We start from the raw sequence: 17,482 nt of genomic DNA on the forward strand, positions 1-17,482 counted from the left end.
AGTCATACTTCTCAACTGTTACTGTCACGACAAGTGGAAAACATGGTTAATTAAAGCCAAAGGGCCCTACTGCGGAGCTGAGCACCCTTGTTCACTCTAATGATATTTAGATTTGACATGGGGAATTCACAAGGTACATACAGGTATTACAATAGTAGCTTTTAAAATAGCACTCCAAAGCCAGGATTATTCTAAGTACTAAATATTTTACCTATTTAAAAAAAATCTGTCAAATAGATTGTCAGTAATAAGAAGACATGTTTTAGTCTGAAAAATACAGTTTAGGTGAAAACAGGCATTATGTAGACATGTCCATGAAATAAAGTGGCTATATATTAACTTGTAAAACATATTCTTAATCACCAGGACCTGATTAATCCTTCACATTCTGAAACTGTACATTGTGAATTTTGATTCAAAATATGTTTATAAAGTTGAGGTCTATTTAGGCCTTATATAGTATGCTGCTTTATACCTCTCTAGGGTGTTGGTCATACATTTTGTCACAGTGACCTGTTTGTGTTCTTCACCCAGACTGTAGGTATCACAAGAATAGGGACCATGGCCCATCTACATTTCATGACTGAATCAAAAGTTTTTCTGGTCCAGAATTTTTTTCTCATTCATCTTTCCCATTTAATTTGAATTATTTTTAGTACATACCTTGCAGATACAATTTCTTCATAATCAGTTACAACATCTGATAAGTTAAATTTGTTAACTTTGACAATTTTTTTCATTACCAATTTCCTAATCTGGAAAAAGATGTTTCTATTTTAGACTTTGTTAAAACATATATATGACATTTTAAATAAGATCTACACACGCATAATTCCACTGATACCACTATTTTTTCTTTTAATTTTATATCTATAGTGGGTAAGGAAGGGGAAGAGGTCTTTGAAAATCAAGTAACTAGTTATTATTATTGCTGTTATCGGCAACTCTCAAAAACTATCATATAGCACAGAGAAAGAAATCATCTGCATTAGTAAAAGGAATTTTTTCAACTGAGAGTTCTATAAATGAATGAAGGCACCAGTTCCAGCCCTCTCTATCCTTATTATGAAAATCAATTTCTAGATTATCCCAAAATAGTTAGCAGAACAATATTCTCTTTTCCCCTACCATTTACTCTTTTACGGATTCATGTGGGAATCATTTTCAAAGTATTTTTTTCCATATTACACTTCTCTAATTTTTCTTAAATATAAAAGTAGTGATTTACATCACATAGGATTATTCATGGAGCACAAAAATTAAAGAAAATCCTAGAATGTGATATGTTAAAAAGCAAAGGAAATCAGGTTTCACCCTACACTTGCTTAACTTGTAAAATCAGGCATACTCCTTCATGGAAAAAAAATGGCTCTTTAATACAGAAACCTCTAGTTCTTCCTAAAGAAAAAGCCAGAACTAGACAAAGATTCTGATGTGCAAATTAATATTGGCACAGAATTTTAATGAATTGATCAAGCCTTTAAAATAATAAATAATTTAATGGATTTATTTATGATATAGTGGAAAGATACTAGATGGGAATTAGGAAACTTGGGTTCTAGTCACCACTATTCCACTACCTACTTATTTTTGACACTTGGGCAGATCAATGAACTTCTGTGAATCTTGTTTTTTTCTTCCAAAGCTAATCAAAATTTCTTGACGTGAGGGGGAGAAGTCTGAATGATGTCTAAAGTCAAATCCATCTCTATGAGTGTATACATGTCCTTGGGAAAAGTGCAATATTAGTCTGTGGACTAATCTTCTATGAAGTACTAGCCATAGGAAGTATCAATAAAGTTAAACTCTTAAGTCACTATTTATACCAAACTTCTGAGGGATTTTTTATTATTGATGTTTTTTTTCCCATTTGCATATAAAAACAATTTTAACATTAATTTTTTAAAACATTTTGAGTTCCAAATTCTCTTCTTCCCTTTCTTTCCTCCTCCCTGAAATTGTAAGCAATTTGATATAGGTTATACATGTACAACAATGTAAAACATATTTCCATATTAGTCATGTTGTAAAAGAAAATACAGACCAAAATATACACATACACAATAAAGTGAAAAATAGTGTGCTTTGATCTGCATTTAGACTCCCTCAGTTCTTTCTGGAGGTAGGTAGCATTTTTTCATCATGAGTACCTTGAAATTGTCTTGGATCACTGTATGCCTGAGAAAAGCTAAGTCATTCACAGTTGAGCATCATACATTATTGCTGCTACTGTACACAATGTTCTGATTCTGCTTACTTCACTCTGTATCAGTTAATATAAGTCTTTTCAGGTGTTTCTGAAATCATCCTGCTCATCATTTCTTATAGCACAATAGTATTCCATCACAATAATATATCACAATTTGTTCAGCCATTCCTCAATTGATAAACATTACTTGAGGGATCTTTAGGGCACAGTACTATCACTTCCAAAGTCATGAGAAGAAACAGTTAGTGGAGAAACAATATACAAAAAACTGTGTGTGTGTGTGTGTGTATCTTGTATCTTGTATGTATCTATAGATATAGATCCAGATAGAGAACATAAACCCAGATAGAGATAGATGGTTCTATCTTTATCTGGACCTATCTCTATCTTTATGACATAGGATTATAAATTCTAAAGTCATGAGAAAAAATGGTCACTCAACAAGCATTTATTAAGCGCTTACTATATGCCAAGTGCTGTGCTAAATTCTGGGGAATATAAAGACAAAGACATGGTTTGTGACCTCAAGAAAGTCACATTCTAATTGGAAAGTGAACATGTATATATATATATATACATATATATATTCATATATGCATACATATATAGATATATATAGTAGATACCTAGTTTATTTATAGATATATAGATATATATAGTTCTAGATAGACATAATCCTACATAGATACATCTCTTTATCTATCAAAATCCATTTCTGTCTCATATAGATTCATATCTATATCTGCCTGTCTATATATACATGCACACGCACACACACACACACACACACATATAGAGAGAAAGAGGGAGAGAGGGAGAGAGAGAGAGAATGAGTAAATAGATGGAAGGAATCTCAAAGGGAAGGTAATAAAAGTTGGGGGTAGGGGATGGGGATAAGACCCTGTAAGGCCTCCTGCAGAAGGTAGTATTTTAGCTGTCTTGAAGAAAGCCAGGAAAGCAAGGAAACCCAGGTATAAGGAAGAGCATTCTAGGAATAGGAGATAACCTATAAAAAGGCACAGGGTTGGTAGGGGCCAAGATGGTGGAGGAGAGGTAGCAACCCAGGTGAATTCTCCCCAAAATTTCCCCTAAACAACTTTAGAATAACACTTTAAATCAAATTTTAAAGTGGCAAAGCCAACAAAAAGTCAGGGTGACACATTTTTCCAGCCTAAGACAACTTAGGAGGTCAGCAGGAAAGGTCTGACACTGGGATTGGGGATGGCTGGGAGCACACATAGTAGCAGCAACATCAAAAGCAGGCCTTAAGAACTCCTTTAAAAAGCAAAATAGTCCAAATAGGAAGAGGGTATAAAAATTAACTGATGAAAAAGTCCTTAATGTTTAACTTTTTTTTTGGTGGGGCAATGAGGGTTAAGTGACTTGCCTAGGGTCACACAGCTAGTAAGTATCAAATGTCTGAGGCCGGATTTGAACTCAGGTCCTCCTGAATCTAGGGTCGGTGTTTTATCCACTGTTCCACCTAGCTGCCCCCTGAAAAAGTCCTTAAAAAGCAGAATTGGTCAAATAGAAAAAGAGATACAAAAGCTCACTGAAGAAAATAATTCCTTAAAAACTAGAATTGGGCAAGTGAAAGATAATGACTCCATGAGACACTAAGAAACAATAAAACAAAATGAAAAGAATGAAAAATAGAAGAAAATGTTAAATACCTCATTGTAAAAACAACTGATTTGGAAAATAGATTAAGGAGAGGTAATTTAAGAATTATTGGACAACCTGAAAGTCATTATAAAAAAAGAGCCTAGAAATCGAAAATCAAGAAATTATAAAGGAAAACTGCCTCTATATCTTTTTTTTTTTTTGCAGGGCAATGAGGGTTAAGTGACTTGCCCAGGGTCACACAGCTAGTAAGTGTCAAGCGTCTGAGGCTGGATTTGAACTCAGGTCCTTCTGAATTCAGGGCCGGTGCTTTATCCACTGCGCCACCTAGCTGCCCTATATCTTAGATCCATGGGGTAAAATGGAAATTGAAAGAAGCTCTCAATCATCTCCTGAAAGAGATCCCCAAATGAAAACTCCTAAGAGTATTATAAATAAATTCCAGAGCTCCTAGGTCAAGGAGAAAATATTGCAAGCAGCCAGAAAGAAGTAATCCAAATATTGTAGAGCTGTAGTCAGGATCACACAATATTTAGCAGCTTCCATTTTAAAGGTTTGGAGCACTTGGAATATGATGCTAGAATTATAACCAGGAATAATAACCTACCCAGCAAAACTGAGTATAATCCTTTAGGGGGAAAATGAATATTTGATGAAATAGAGGACTTTCAAGTATTCCTGGTGAAAAGACCAGTGCTGAATAGAAAATTTAATATTCAAACACAAGACTCAAGAGAAGCATAAAAAAGGTAAACATGAAAAAGAAATCATAAGAGACTCAGTAAAGTTAAACTTTACATTCCTATATGGGGAGATGATACGTGTAACTTCTAAGAACTTTATCAGCAGTGAAAAGCAGTCTACACAGAGGGAATGGATGTAAATTGATTATGCAGGGATGATCTCAAAAAAAAGGAAGGGTGAGAAAAAAGTGATGCACTTGAAGGGGGAAGAGAAGTAGAATGGGGAAAATAGTCTCACATAAAAGAGAGTTACAAAGAAGAGTTTTTACAGGGAAAGGAAAAAGGGATATGTGTGGGGGGAGTGGCAGGCAATGCTTGGACTTCATTCTCATTGGAATTGGTTCAAAGAGAAAAAAAATATATATATACACACACACTCATATGGGTATAGAAATCCATCTTACTCAACAGAGAAATAGAAGGGGAAGAGGATAAAAGAAGGTGGGGAACAGGGGGAGAGATGATAAAAAGCAGGGCAGAGTGAGGAAGGCAGTGATCAGAAGTAAAACAGACTTTTGAGGAGGAACAGGATACAAAGAGAGAGAAGGATAAACAGAAGAAAATATGATGGAGGGAAATTTACAGTTAGTAATCATGACTGTGAATATGAATAGGATAAGCTCACCCATAAAACAGAAGCAGGTATCATAATGGATTAAAAACTAGAATCTAACAATATGTTGGGTTTTTGTTTGTTTTTTTTTAGTGAGGCAATTGGGGTTAAGTGACTTGCCCAGGGTCACACAGCTAGTAAGTGTTAAGTGTCTAAGGCCGGATTTGAACTCAGGTACTCCTGACTCCAGGGCCGGTGCTCTATCCACTGCGCCACCTAGCTGCCCCTATATGTTGTTTATAAGAGACACACTTGAAACAGAATGACACACACAGTTAAAATAAGGGGCTGGATCAGAAAGTATTATGCTGTGGCTGAAGTAAAAAAGGCATGGGTAGTGATCATGATCTCTGACAAAGCAAAAGCAAAAATAGGCATAATTAAAAGATAAAAGAGATAACCAGGGAAACAACATTTTGAAAATTGGTACCATAGACAACTAAGTAATATAAAAAATTTTACATCAATTTTCTCTGATGAAGGCTTCATTTCTCAAATATGTAGGGAAGTAAATCAGATTTATAAAAATAAGAGCCATTCCCCAATTGATAAATGATCAAAGGATATGAACAGGCAGTTTTCAGAAGAAGAAATCAAAGCTATCTATAGTCATATAAAAAAATGCTTCAAAACATTATTGATTTAGAGAAATGCAAATTAAAATAACTCTGAGGTACCATCACACACCTATCAAAAATGACAAATACTAGAGGGAATGTGAGGAAATAGGGACACTAACTGTTGGGAGAGTTGTGAACTGTTCCAACCATTCTGGAGAACAATTTGGAATTATGCCTAAAGGGCTATAGAACTACCTTTTGACCCAGCAATACCTCTACTAGGTCTATACATCAAAGAAATCAAGGAAAAAGGAAAAGGACGTATATGTATAGGAATATTTGTAGTAGCTATTTTTGTGGTAGCAAAGAATTGGAAATTAAGGGGATGCCTATCAATTGGGGAATGGCTGAACAAGTTGTGGAAGAAGAGTGTAGTGAAATACTATTTTGCTATAAAAATGATGAATAGGCTGTTTCAGAAAAACATAGGAAGTCCTATATGAACTGATCCAGAGTGAAGTGAGAACCAGAACATCATTGTACATAGGAACAGCAATAATGGTGATCAACCATGAAATACTTAGCTACTCTGATCAATACAATTCTCCAAGTAATACAAAGACAAAAATTAAATAGTCCTTGCCTTCGAGGAACTTACATTCTGTTGGGAAAAGACTCCATTTATAATAAAATGGACAATAAAAATATGGAAATATGGGAATGGAGATTTAACCTGTGATTTCATTAATGTAGGGGATTCCTAATGAAGATATTCTTTCTACTAATGCAGATTGGCACCTTTTTTGTAATTCACAGTCTTAGAGAGTTAGTTATAGGGGTGGTGAGGGGACTGGGAGGTTAAATGGTTTGTTTTCTGTCCACTGTGCCAAACTGTTTCTTACATACAAAATATATACAAAGTAGATATAGATGGATGAGGAAAAGCACTAGCTGTGCTAGGGAAAGCCTCTCATAGGAAATAATACTTGAGTTGAACTTTTATGTGAGCTATGGATTCTAAGAGGCAGTGTTGAGAGGGGAGTATATTCTAAACATGGGGGGAGGGGAAAACAGCAGGTATAAGTATAGGTAGAGGTAGAGGTAGAGGTATAGTTATATGCGGAAGATGCAATGGAGGGTGTAAGGAACATCAAGACCAGCCAAACTGACCTGGATTGTAGTGTGTGATGGTAAGCAGTGAATAATAATAAATAGGTAGATTAGAGCCAGATTGTGAAAAACCTTGAATGTCAAACAAAAGGGTGCCATAGTTAGACCTATTCTTTAAGAAAATCACTCAGCTGTGTAGAATAAGGATGGGAGAGGAGAGAGAAAAAAGGTAACTAATGAGAAGTCTACTGTAAGAAGTTCAATCAGGAGGTTGAGGGTAAAGGCTTAAACAAGTAACTGGGCTCTTTAGAGAATGGTTTCTTCAGTAAGCTGTACTAAGCCTTTTAAGGGCTAAAATAGAAGGAAATCTGTTTAATATAACAGACTATCCTCAACTCCTTCTGGCTTTCTACTGAGGGCAAGGAGACAGGATGAAGGTCAATGCTTCCCTTAGTTCAATGTGACTGCACAAATAATTCCTAGGTGCTCTATCAGGGTATGGTAAGAGGGAACCCATGACTACCTTTTTGTAGCTTCCAACTTCAGACTTCTGCAGGTCCCAAAACAACCTTATCTCTTCCTCATATGCTCCCCATGTACAGAGAGTGTAAATTGAAGCCAGAATAATTCTAGGTTACGCTTGGGCTTTTTCTCTGTATGTAGTGAGGAAAGTTATGTATATAATCTTATAAAAGGTCCAATTTCCTTTGCTTAGATGTAAAAATGTAAATATGTTGTAAGAATACATTTCTTACTGTACTGTGGTCAATGGTGAATGACATAGCTATTCTCAGCAATACAGTGATCCAATACAATTCCAAAGGACTTGTGATGAAAAAATGCTATTCACCTCCAGAGAAAGAACTTGATAGAGTCTGAATACAGAAATGAAACATTCTTTTTTTAAAACTTTATTTTTATTGGGTTTTTCTGGTCTGTGTTTTCTTTCACAACATGGCTAATATGGAAATATGTTTTGCATGGCTGCACATGTACAATCGAAATCAAATTGCTTGTTTTCTCATGGAGGGAAAAGGAGGGAGGGAAAGAATTCATAACTCACATTTTTAAAAAACAAATATTAAAAATTATTTCTACATGTAATTAGGAAAACATAATAACTTAAATGAAAAATACATTGATAATACCTTTTTCATAAAGTTGATAGAATGAATCCTTTGTGAAGTAATAGAATTTATATCTGAAATTTGTATGTCCTTCTCTATCTGGCTTTCATATTCCTAAACGCAGAATTGTTAGTTTTACTTCTTGAATGTGACATCAACTTTAAATATGACATGCATTAAAAAATATAATTATTCAACTAATTTTTTCCCTTATTATTTACTGAGGGGCACTAGCATGAAAAGGAGAAGCAATCCCTTCTGGGAGTTTTCTTTTCCTAATACCTTATTTATAGTTTCTCTGCTACATATTTCATAAAGAATATGATGCATAATAACTTATGGAACAGTAAAATAGAAAAAATCTTAGCCCCAGTATCCCAGTATAAAAATCATTTGTTTTTGTTTGTTTGTTTGTTTTATGAGGCAATTGGGGTTAAGTGACTTGCCCAGGGTCACACAGCTAGTAAGTGTAAAGTGTCTGAGGCCGGGTTTGAACTCAGTTCCTCCTGAATCCAGGGCTGGTGCTCTATCCACTGCATCACCTAGCTGCCCCTATGAAAAAATCATTTGGAAGAATTTATTTACCTGTACTGACTGAAATTGTATAAAAACTTATATCCTTGATCAGAATCTGTTACTCATTATTAGTTTGGTGGTTCATGTCTTACAGTAGTAAATCTGACTTTACTAAGTAATGTGTATACAAGAAAAACAAAGTTAATGTCAGGAAAGTCTTAAAACAAGTGGGCTTAGAGGAAGTATCCCTTTTTTCCTAAACTAGTTCTTAGCAAATCAGGACCAAGATCAATAGAATCAATTCAGAATCTCAATTGGAAGGGACCTTATAGGTCATCTAGTTCTACCTATGCCCACACTAGAATTTTCCCTAGTTACAGGATTCAATCATTTTCCATAGTTTTAGGAAAAGTAAAAATAAAAATCTTTGTGCTGTAATTGAGGAACAGGCGTTAATCCAAATGATTTTAAACAAACTGAGCCCCATGATCCCAAAGCTGGACTTAATGAAATATGAAGAGCAGCATTTTGGTCATTTTTCATATTTATTAATGAAATAACTCAAAACAGGGACAAACAAATAACTTTTGGAGGTTGGAAGTGAAATGCCAGCCTAATACTTCAAGAATCTAGGATTTCCTAGATAAGTATATACCCTCCACTGATTTTGCACTGATGTCATACCACCTTATGATTTATTTAATGATCTTTGATACTGGGACAAAAATTATTAGCATGTGGCCGACCTGGTGATAATCCTTTCCACACTTAGCCAACATATATAAAGTCTGTCCCAAAGTCTGTACCCAAAGCTTTTCTAGCTTTGCACTTCATTGGCCAAGCTTAGAAAACCCAGCACTATATGTAAGCCATAAGAAGGCATCAGAATAGGTCTTCTATTGGAGAATCTGCTCAACTAATGTATCTCATGTTAAAGTATTTATAAAAGCCATGAAAAGACTTATTTTATTATAGAGTAAAATTTTAAAATCATTCGATTCATCATCAAATAAACTACATGTAAACAGAAAATTAATTACCTGGAAGACTAAATCTGGTATTTCTCTGTCATACAGAGGCATTTGCTGAAGAACAAAGACATCTAATTGGCCTGCATTTCTAAGCTGTAGTAGTTGGAAACGTTTACTTTTTTTAATTTCCTCTTCAGAAACAAAATTAAATTCTTCTTGCAGCTGTTCAAGACGAAAATATTTTGGAATAGCTTGCCCTTTATGTCTTGTATACTGTAAAAGGTAGAAAGATTTCAAATCCACATTTCAATTATTTGAAGTCATTACATATGATGATATAGCATCAGAGTAGTTCTGCCTGCCTTAAGTCTCTCCCTACTCCAATCCAACCTACATTCAGTCACTAAAGTGATTTTCCTAAGGTGCAGGTCCAATCATGTCAACTTCCTACTCAATAAACTCCAATGATTTCCTATTGTCTTCTGCGATCCAATACAAAATGCTGTGCTTGGCATTCAAAGCCCTTCAAAACTCAGCCCCCTCTTACCTTTCCAGTCTTTTTACACCTTACTCCATAGCACATACTCTTTGGTCTAGTGACACTGGCTCACTGACTTCCACAAACAAAATACTCCACACCTCAGCTCTGGACATTCTCTCCAACTCTTCCTCATCCCTGGAACACTCTCCCCACTCCACTAGAACTAATGACCTCCCTACCTTCCTTTAAGTCCCAACTAAAATCCCTTCTTTTACTGGAAACTTTCTTCAACCCATCTTAATTCCAGTGCCTTCCCCCTATTTATACTGTATATAACTCAATTTGTAATTCTTTGCCATCACAAAAAGAGCAGTTATAAAGATTTTTGTACATGTGAGTCCTTTTTCCACTTTTATGATCTCTTTGGGATATAGACCTAGTAGTGGTATTGACGGGTCAAAGGGTATGCCCAGTTTTATAATGACAGGGACTTTTTTTTTCCATTTTTTAATATCTGGTACATAGCACAGTGCCTGGCACATAGTAGGCACTTAATAAATGTTTATTGATTGATTAATTGATGATGAGAGACAAACAACTAGTGTGACACTTTATTACATGAAACTGAAAAGCTTCTGTGCAAATAAAATGTATCTAAGGTAAGAAGGGAAGCAAATAGTAAAAATCTTTTAATCAAATTTATCAGATAAGAGTTTGGTATCCAGGATATGTAAACAATTAACACACACATATATGTATGTATTTTAGATGTATGTAGGTTTGTATGTGTTATGTGACTAAAATTCATTTCCCAATAAACAAGTGATTAAATCAAAGGTTATGAACAGTTCTCAAAAGAAAAACACTATTAACAGCCACATGAAAAAATGCTCCAAATCACTAATAATTATAGAAATGCAAATCAAAATAACTCTGAGGTTTTACCTCACATCCTACAAATGGGCAAAGATGACAAAAGATGTAATAGTATTGGTGGGGTTGTGGGAATATAGGCACCCTAGTGTATTGTTGGTGGAACTGTGAATCAGTATAGTCTTTAAAAATATTATTTTCTTATATGGGATGGCTCTCTGGAAAGGGGAAAGTAAGAGACATTGGGGGGATATTTTGGTGATGTAATTAAAGACATCACTTTTGCTGATTTTTAAAAACTTATTTCATTTATTTAAAATAAAAACTTATTTTTAAAAAATATCATTAACCATAAGCTGAAAAATATGAATATGAATTAATAGAAAAGTCCAAAAAGGGCTTCTGAGAAAATAGTGTAATAAATAGTTGCAAAGGTACTCACCTTTTTTTAGTCTTTAAAAAAACAGCAATATTAATGCTATAAAAAGGAACGAAATTAATAGAAGTTTACAAAATAAAATTAAAATGTGACTAGAAGGAATGGACCAAAGAAAAGCTCCAAAACAATAAATAGACTGAAAATTTTTAAATGGATGTGTGTTATCAACAATGTGAATACTTTTTTCCAATGGCACAGATTTTAACATATTCATACTTTGCAAGTAAGTATGGTTTTGTCCATTAGCATATGATGATTCCAACCTTATCAATGACAAAACAAATAGCTCTATAAATGCTAAAATCTCTTTCATTTTCAATCTATTGCCCTAATTCCAGTTTAAGGACTACAGCAATTTGTTGCCTTTTGACGGGGAGGGGGTGGGGAGGAGAATAGGGCAAATGTCATCAGCACCTTTCTACCTTTTCTACCCATATTAAAGTTCTAAGCTTAAGTCCTACCTAAAAGCTCATTTAAGTCAGCCTCCTCCAGTCCCCCACCTCAAATGAAGTAGCCCTTTTTCCCCTGTTGAAAAGATATTCTTTCCATCCTTCTACATACATTTTGTACAATGGCTATCAAGTGATCCCATTGAGCCAGTGGCTACTGTCATTCCATGAATGATTTACATAATCCCTCTAATAGTATTCCTTAAATTCTTTGGGTCAGAGATTTTTATTTTGAGTTTACTATATACCTGATAGGCTGTCTTGGCATCTTGGTTTTGCTTTGTTTTGTTTTATTTTTCACTTGTGCTATCTTCCTTTTTGAAAAATGACATTTTTTAGTTGCTCTCACTTTGCTAGTTACCATGGAACATTTTTTCACGTGCATGGTATCTTTGCCACTGAGCTTCTCATGGGTTATTAAAGGTTTTCATTATAAGTTTTTTTTAGATCCTTTTAGATATTTTTCCTTTTCAGATTGTTTTCATTTTTTCAAACTATGGCTCATATTGTATGATCATTTCCTTTTCCAAAACTGAGTTACTTGGTGTCAAATTTATTTAGTTTTCAAGTGGCTTCAATTAGTTTATTTAGGTGGTCTCTACTCCCTGAATTGTGGAAATAATTAAATTTATATTCCAGACCCATATTACTCAGGTCACTTTTACTAAGTAGCTGGTTCACAATATCCTCATATAGTGAATTTTAATAAATATTTCTAATAAAGATGTGTGAAGCCATATGATATTTTCAAAAATAGAGATAGAAATTACTTTTAATAACAAAGGAAAGGGTGAGTGAATAGCACCATTTTATAAAATTAAGCTAAACAGATTATACTGGTGGGACAGTGATTCCCACTTTTGAAGAGCAAGATTTCCTAGATATTTTAATACATCTGTGATTTCATTATTATGAGTATTCTTTTCACCAGTGAAGAAAATAATCCTATCTATCTATCTATCTATCTATCTATCTATCTATCTATCTATCTATCTATCTATCTATCTATCTATCTATCTATCCAGCTATCTATGTATCTATCTATATAGGTATCTATCTATCTATGTAGCTATCTACCTACTTACCTACCTCCACCTACTTATCTGCCAACCTATGTCTGTCACATACTAGGTTCCTAATAAGTGTTTATTAACTTGATTTGTAGTCACATAGCATCATACAATCAGTCAATCAGCATTTATTATGCACCTATTATGTGCCAGGTAAATATCACCAGTAAGAAATTGTTTTTATTAAGATGGGCTTTTTGTTTGAGGGAAAAGTACATGGCCATTAAAATCACTGGCTTTGGTTTGCCTTTCTCTTCTTTTACAATTCTGGAAAACATAAGAATGATACATTTCAGTCACTCTTCCCTCTTTTTATTTACAATGTCTGTCCAAAATCTGTGGACCAGTTTTATCATAATCCTAAAAACAGGCTTTCTTTGTCCATTTGGTCTTTTCTGCATGGATCATAGGACAATATCATCATAGATTTAGGCATGGCAGAAACATCAATGGTCATCTAGTCCAACCCCTTCATTTTACAGGTGAGGAAACTGAGTCCAGAGAAGTTAAAGGCTTCATTCAGTGCCAGATAGTAAAGGTCAGCTATTAAGTATTTGAGATGGGATTTAAATTCATGTCTTCCTAACTCCAAGTGCAGCACTCTATCTACTATGCCATGTTAGTGGTTATTTTTCTGAGATTCTGACCCAGAATTTGGTTTAATTAATTCCTTGTTTAGGAAGCTTGTCATTGTTCTGTGGATTAACACAATCAGTATAGTGTCATAAACGGGAACAATGTCATAAACAGATGAGGTCTGGGGGACCTCATCAGATACAGAGTCCATCTGGACTCTTTGTTGGATATCTGCCATGACAGTGACAAACACCTTTGGCAAGCATATGTTCCTTTATTTTATGCCTCACTTGATATTAATAATCAAAAGGTAATATGAGAAAGTTATCTCATTCACTACAGGAAAGACAGAGAAGGAAAAATAAAGGTGGTATTATATCTGTGGCTCTCAAACATGCCCATCGGGTAATGGCCCATAATCTTAGATAAATAACCATATCAGAAATGCCCTGTGGGCTTTTCCTAAAAGGCCTTCTCACCACAGATTCATCCCTCATTGGAAAACTGACCTGACCCATCCTTGTCCCACTTTACCACTGGAGAAGAATGGTGGTGGGACCCAAATGCGGTTGTAGACCACAAGACACCTCAGAAAGGACTGCAGACATACATAAGCATATTCCTTCACCTGTTTCTTTGCCTATCAATGCCCTGGGGAAAACATGGAGAGATGCAACTACAGCAGGGAAACAAATTTCTCAAAACACCAAAATAATGCAGCTGTGCCTTTTCTGAGACCCAGAGGTTTACCTGGATTTCCCTGAACCTGAGTTCCCAAAACAACTCAGTCGCCATGGTTATAGCCTGTTTTAATCATCTACCAGAAGCTGGTAACTCTGTTTTCCCATTCCTTAAAAGCCAGAGCTAATGTCACCAAACATGCTGCCAAAAATGGTAGTGGGATTTCTTGAATTTTTCTTCATCTTTCCCCTGTGTCTCTGCAAAGTTTCTCTAACAGGTCAAATATTAGGGGAGCAGCTATTAGAAAAGTTATATTTGTTTTATCGAAATAATCGACAGTGGTTATTATATGCCTTGATGAACAGTTTTGTTCCAAGTACTGTGGGGAGATTTATCTATCTTTCCACAACATTTTCAATTGAAGTTTAGCCCTAAATCACCTGAAGCTCCAATAATCATCCCTCTGTCACCAGAGCCTCATGATCCAAAGACAGTGAAGTGCCACTTTCCTCATCTTTATGTGAATAAAAGCTATCTGGGCTTCTGCCATCATTTGTTATTTTGATCCCAGATATCAGGAAGTTGGATGAGGGAGGTATTTTGGTGAAGGGGACCGTTCCTCTGAAATTACACTATATATATCTACTATATCTCATGTTTCTCCCCAGTCCAGTCCATCTTCCCCTCAACTACCAAAGTGATGTTCCTAAAGTGGGTGAATGGTCTGCCCATCTCACTTCTATTCTGTAAACTTCAGTGGCTCCCTATTGCCTCCAGGATAAAATATAAAATCCCATTTTTCTTTTAAGGATTTTCATAACCTGGCTTCTTTCTGTCTTTCCAGCTTTCTTATACTTTACTCCCCTTCACATGCTCTTGACTCTATTGATTCTAGTCTACTTGCTAGTCTACACATAAAACATTATGCATTTTCACTGGCTGTCCTCCAGGCCTAGAATTCTCTTCTTTTTTACACAACTCCTGGCTTCCCTGACTTCCTTAAAGTCCCAGCTGAAATATCATCTTAATGTTCATGACTTAATGTTCTCTCTGAGATGATCTCTAACTGATCTTGTATATATCTTGTTTGTACAAAGTTGTTTGCATGTTATCTCCCCATATTAGATTGTGAACTCCTTAAGGGCCAGTACTGTTTTTGCCCTTTAGGAACTTAATAATTTTTTTTTTCAGGGCAATGAGGGTTAAGCCCAGGGTCACATAGCTAGTAAGTGTCAAGTATCTGAGGCCAGATTTGAACTCAGGTCCTCCTGAATCTAGGGCTGGTGCTTTATCTACTGTGCCACCTAGCTGTCCTCAACTTAATAAATTCTTACTGACAACTTGACTTCTCAAAATATTCATAAATAGACAAACATATCATATATACTTCTCAGGCTCTATATAGACTTATCTGTCTGACACTCCACAAATAATCCAGTCATCACTGGCAGCTGGTAACCATCCTCCCTGTTATTGAAATGGTCTGGCTAATAATACCTCTTCATGCTTGCTAAAAGCCCTTATCCTAGTCTTAGTCCCCAAAATGAGGACAACCAGGTTGGCAAGCTGCATACAGCCATATAGGATCACAGTTTTACAAGGGGTTCTTCACATCCATCCACAAATGATATCTTGGAATATCTTGTCACTTGCCCTGTCACTGTACAAGTAGACACCTCCTCCCACCCCCTCTTGCTTGGGGAACAATAATCAAATCAATATTTATCATTGTTTCTGGAAAGTGAATGGGCATGACAGTTGACTATCCTTTGACTCCCCTTATCCTTCCTGTGGCTTACCAAGCAAAAACTCCTTTCCTTAGTAGCCACTCCTCTACATGTGTTCTCTCTCTTTTGAGGGGAGGGACTGTCTCATTTTTGCCTTTGTAACTTCAAGTTTATTACATGGTAGGAGCTTAATAAATGCATAATTCATTCATTCCACCATGAGCTTGATAAAGTCCATTGATTTTTAGAGTTGAGAAGGCCCTCAGAGGTCTTTCTAGTTCAATCACCTCATTTTACCATTAAGGAGACTGAGACTTGCTGAGGTAATGTGCCCTGGGCAAGTCACTTAACCCCAATTGCCTCACCAAAAAAAAAAAAAAAAGTCATATGGCTATTAAATAGTAGAGAAGGAAATAGAATCTGAGTTTTTGGTTTCCAGTCCAGTGTACTTTCTATTATATGTTATTTTATATTGACGAATAGGTGGGCTCACTCTAGAAATTCAGGGATATATAAATGGATAGCTCTTCCAATAACCATATATCCTTTTGTACTATTTTAGGACAGGTATTGGGACATTTCCATATATTTCTAATTTTTATATTTGCTAAGACTCACCATTATGAATTCCATCAAATCTGAGTGATCTGGGTCATTTGGATCAATTCTGACTTCATTTGCCCATTCAAAGAGCTTTTGAGTATTAATGAGCCATGGAATTCCAGGAACACCTCTTGCATCCACATTCCTTAACATGCTACCATATGGGAAAAACATAATATGCATCATGTTTGTTTCCTATAATTTTGCCACATATATGTTCTGCCAGCAATATAATGACTTACAGTATTTTATTTTCATGACAATAGCTTATATTTATATAGTACTTTAAAGTCTACAAAATCACACACAGATATATTATCCCATTTGATTCTCACAACACCTTTTGAAGTAGGTGCTACATACATCATTACACCTATTTTACAGATGAGGAAACTGAGTTTCAGAAAGAGTAAGTGTCCTACCCATGATCACAAAGTTAATATCATTATCAGAGTGGGATATTCTTTCTACTCTACCACACAGGCTCAAAACATATACTAAGTACTCTATGCAAGGTCTTTGGCTAGGTGCAGGGGAAAATTCATGTACAACACATTTCTAGAACACTTTAAGATTTACAAAGTTTTTTTCCTCCCAATGAACCAGTGATGTAGGCACTATAGGAATAATAGCCATTTTATAGATTCAAAGAGGCTAAAGGAGGGTAAGGTTAAGGTTGTCCAGGGTCATTGAGTTACTGCCTTTCAAAGTTAGGCTAGAAACCTAGACCATCTGGTTCCAAGTTCAGGTATCTTCCACAATAGGATGCTACTTCTGAATACTGAGACTTTCTCAAAATATTTACTTACCCTTAATTAAAGTGCACTAAAACAGACTTGAAAAATACGTTATGTGTGTTTTCATTAGGGTCATTAATAAAAATATTAAGAGGAATAAGACCAAGGACAAAGCCTACCATCATGCTAGCTAGAGATCCCCCTCCCCCATGCCCCTTGGCAACAAATGAACAAGCAATAATTAAAAGGGTCTAATTGAACAAGGGAACTTCCTCATCTTGTAGATGTTGCTACCAAAGCACAGTAAAGCCAGTTTTGGGTTTGCAACAAAGGCTTCATTATTGTATTGTTCACTATTTAATGAGGGGATGTCC

At 35.4% G+C, this 17,482-nt stretch overlaps 1 protein-coding gene across 1 annotated transcript in view; it reads right to left on the bottom strand.

The window, feature by feature from the left end:
- Nucleotides 1-17,482, bottom strand: part of CC2D2B (coiled-coil and C2 domain containing 2B) — a 110,995-nt gene that overhangs the window by 41,082 nt on the left and 52,431 nt on the right. Inside the window, 4 exon segments of the mRNA XM_043989534.1 lie at nucleotides 664-755; nucleotides 8,007-8,099; nucleotides 9,542-9,745; nucleotides 16,387-16,525. Of these exon segments, the coding sequence (XP_043845469.1) occupies nucleotides 664-755; nucleotides 8,007-8,099; nucleotides 9,542-9,745; nucleotides 16,387-16,525 (528 nt within the window).

The sequence above is a fragment of the Dromiciops gliroides genome, chromosome 2 (genome assembly GCF_019393635.1).
Source record: "Dromiciops gliroides isolate mDroGli1 chromosome 2, mDroGli1.pri, whole genome shotgun sequence".
Lineage (NCBI taxonomy): Eukaryota > Metazoa > Chordata > Mammalia > Microbiotheria > Microbiotheriidae > Dromiciops > Dromiciops gliroides.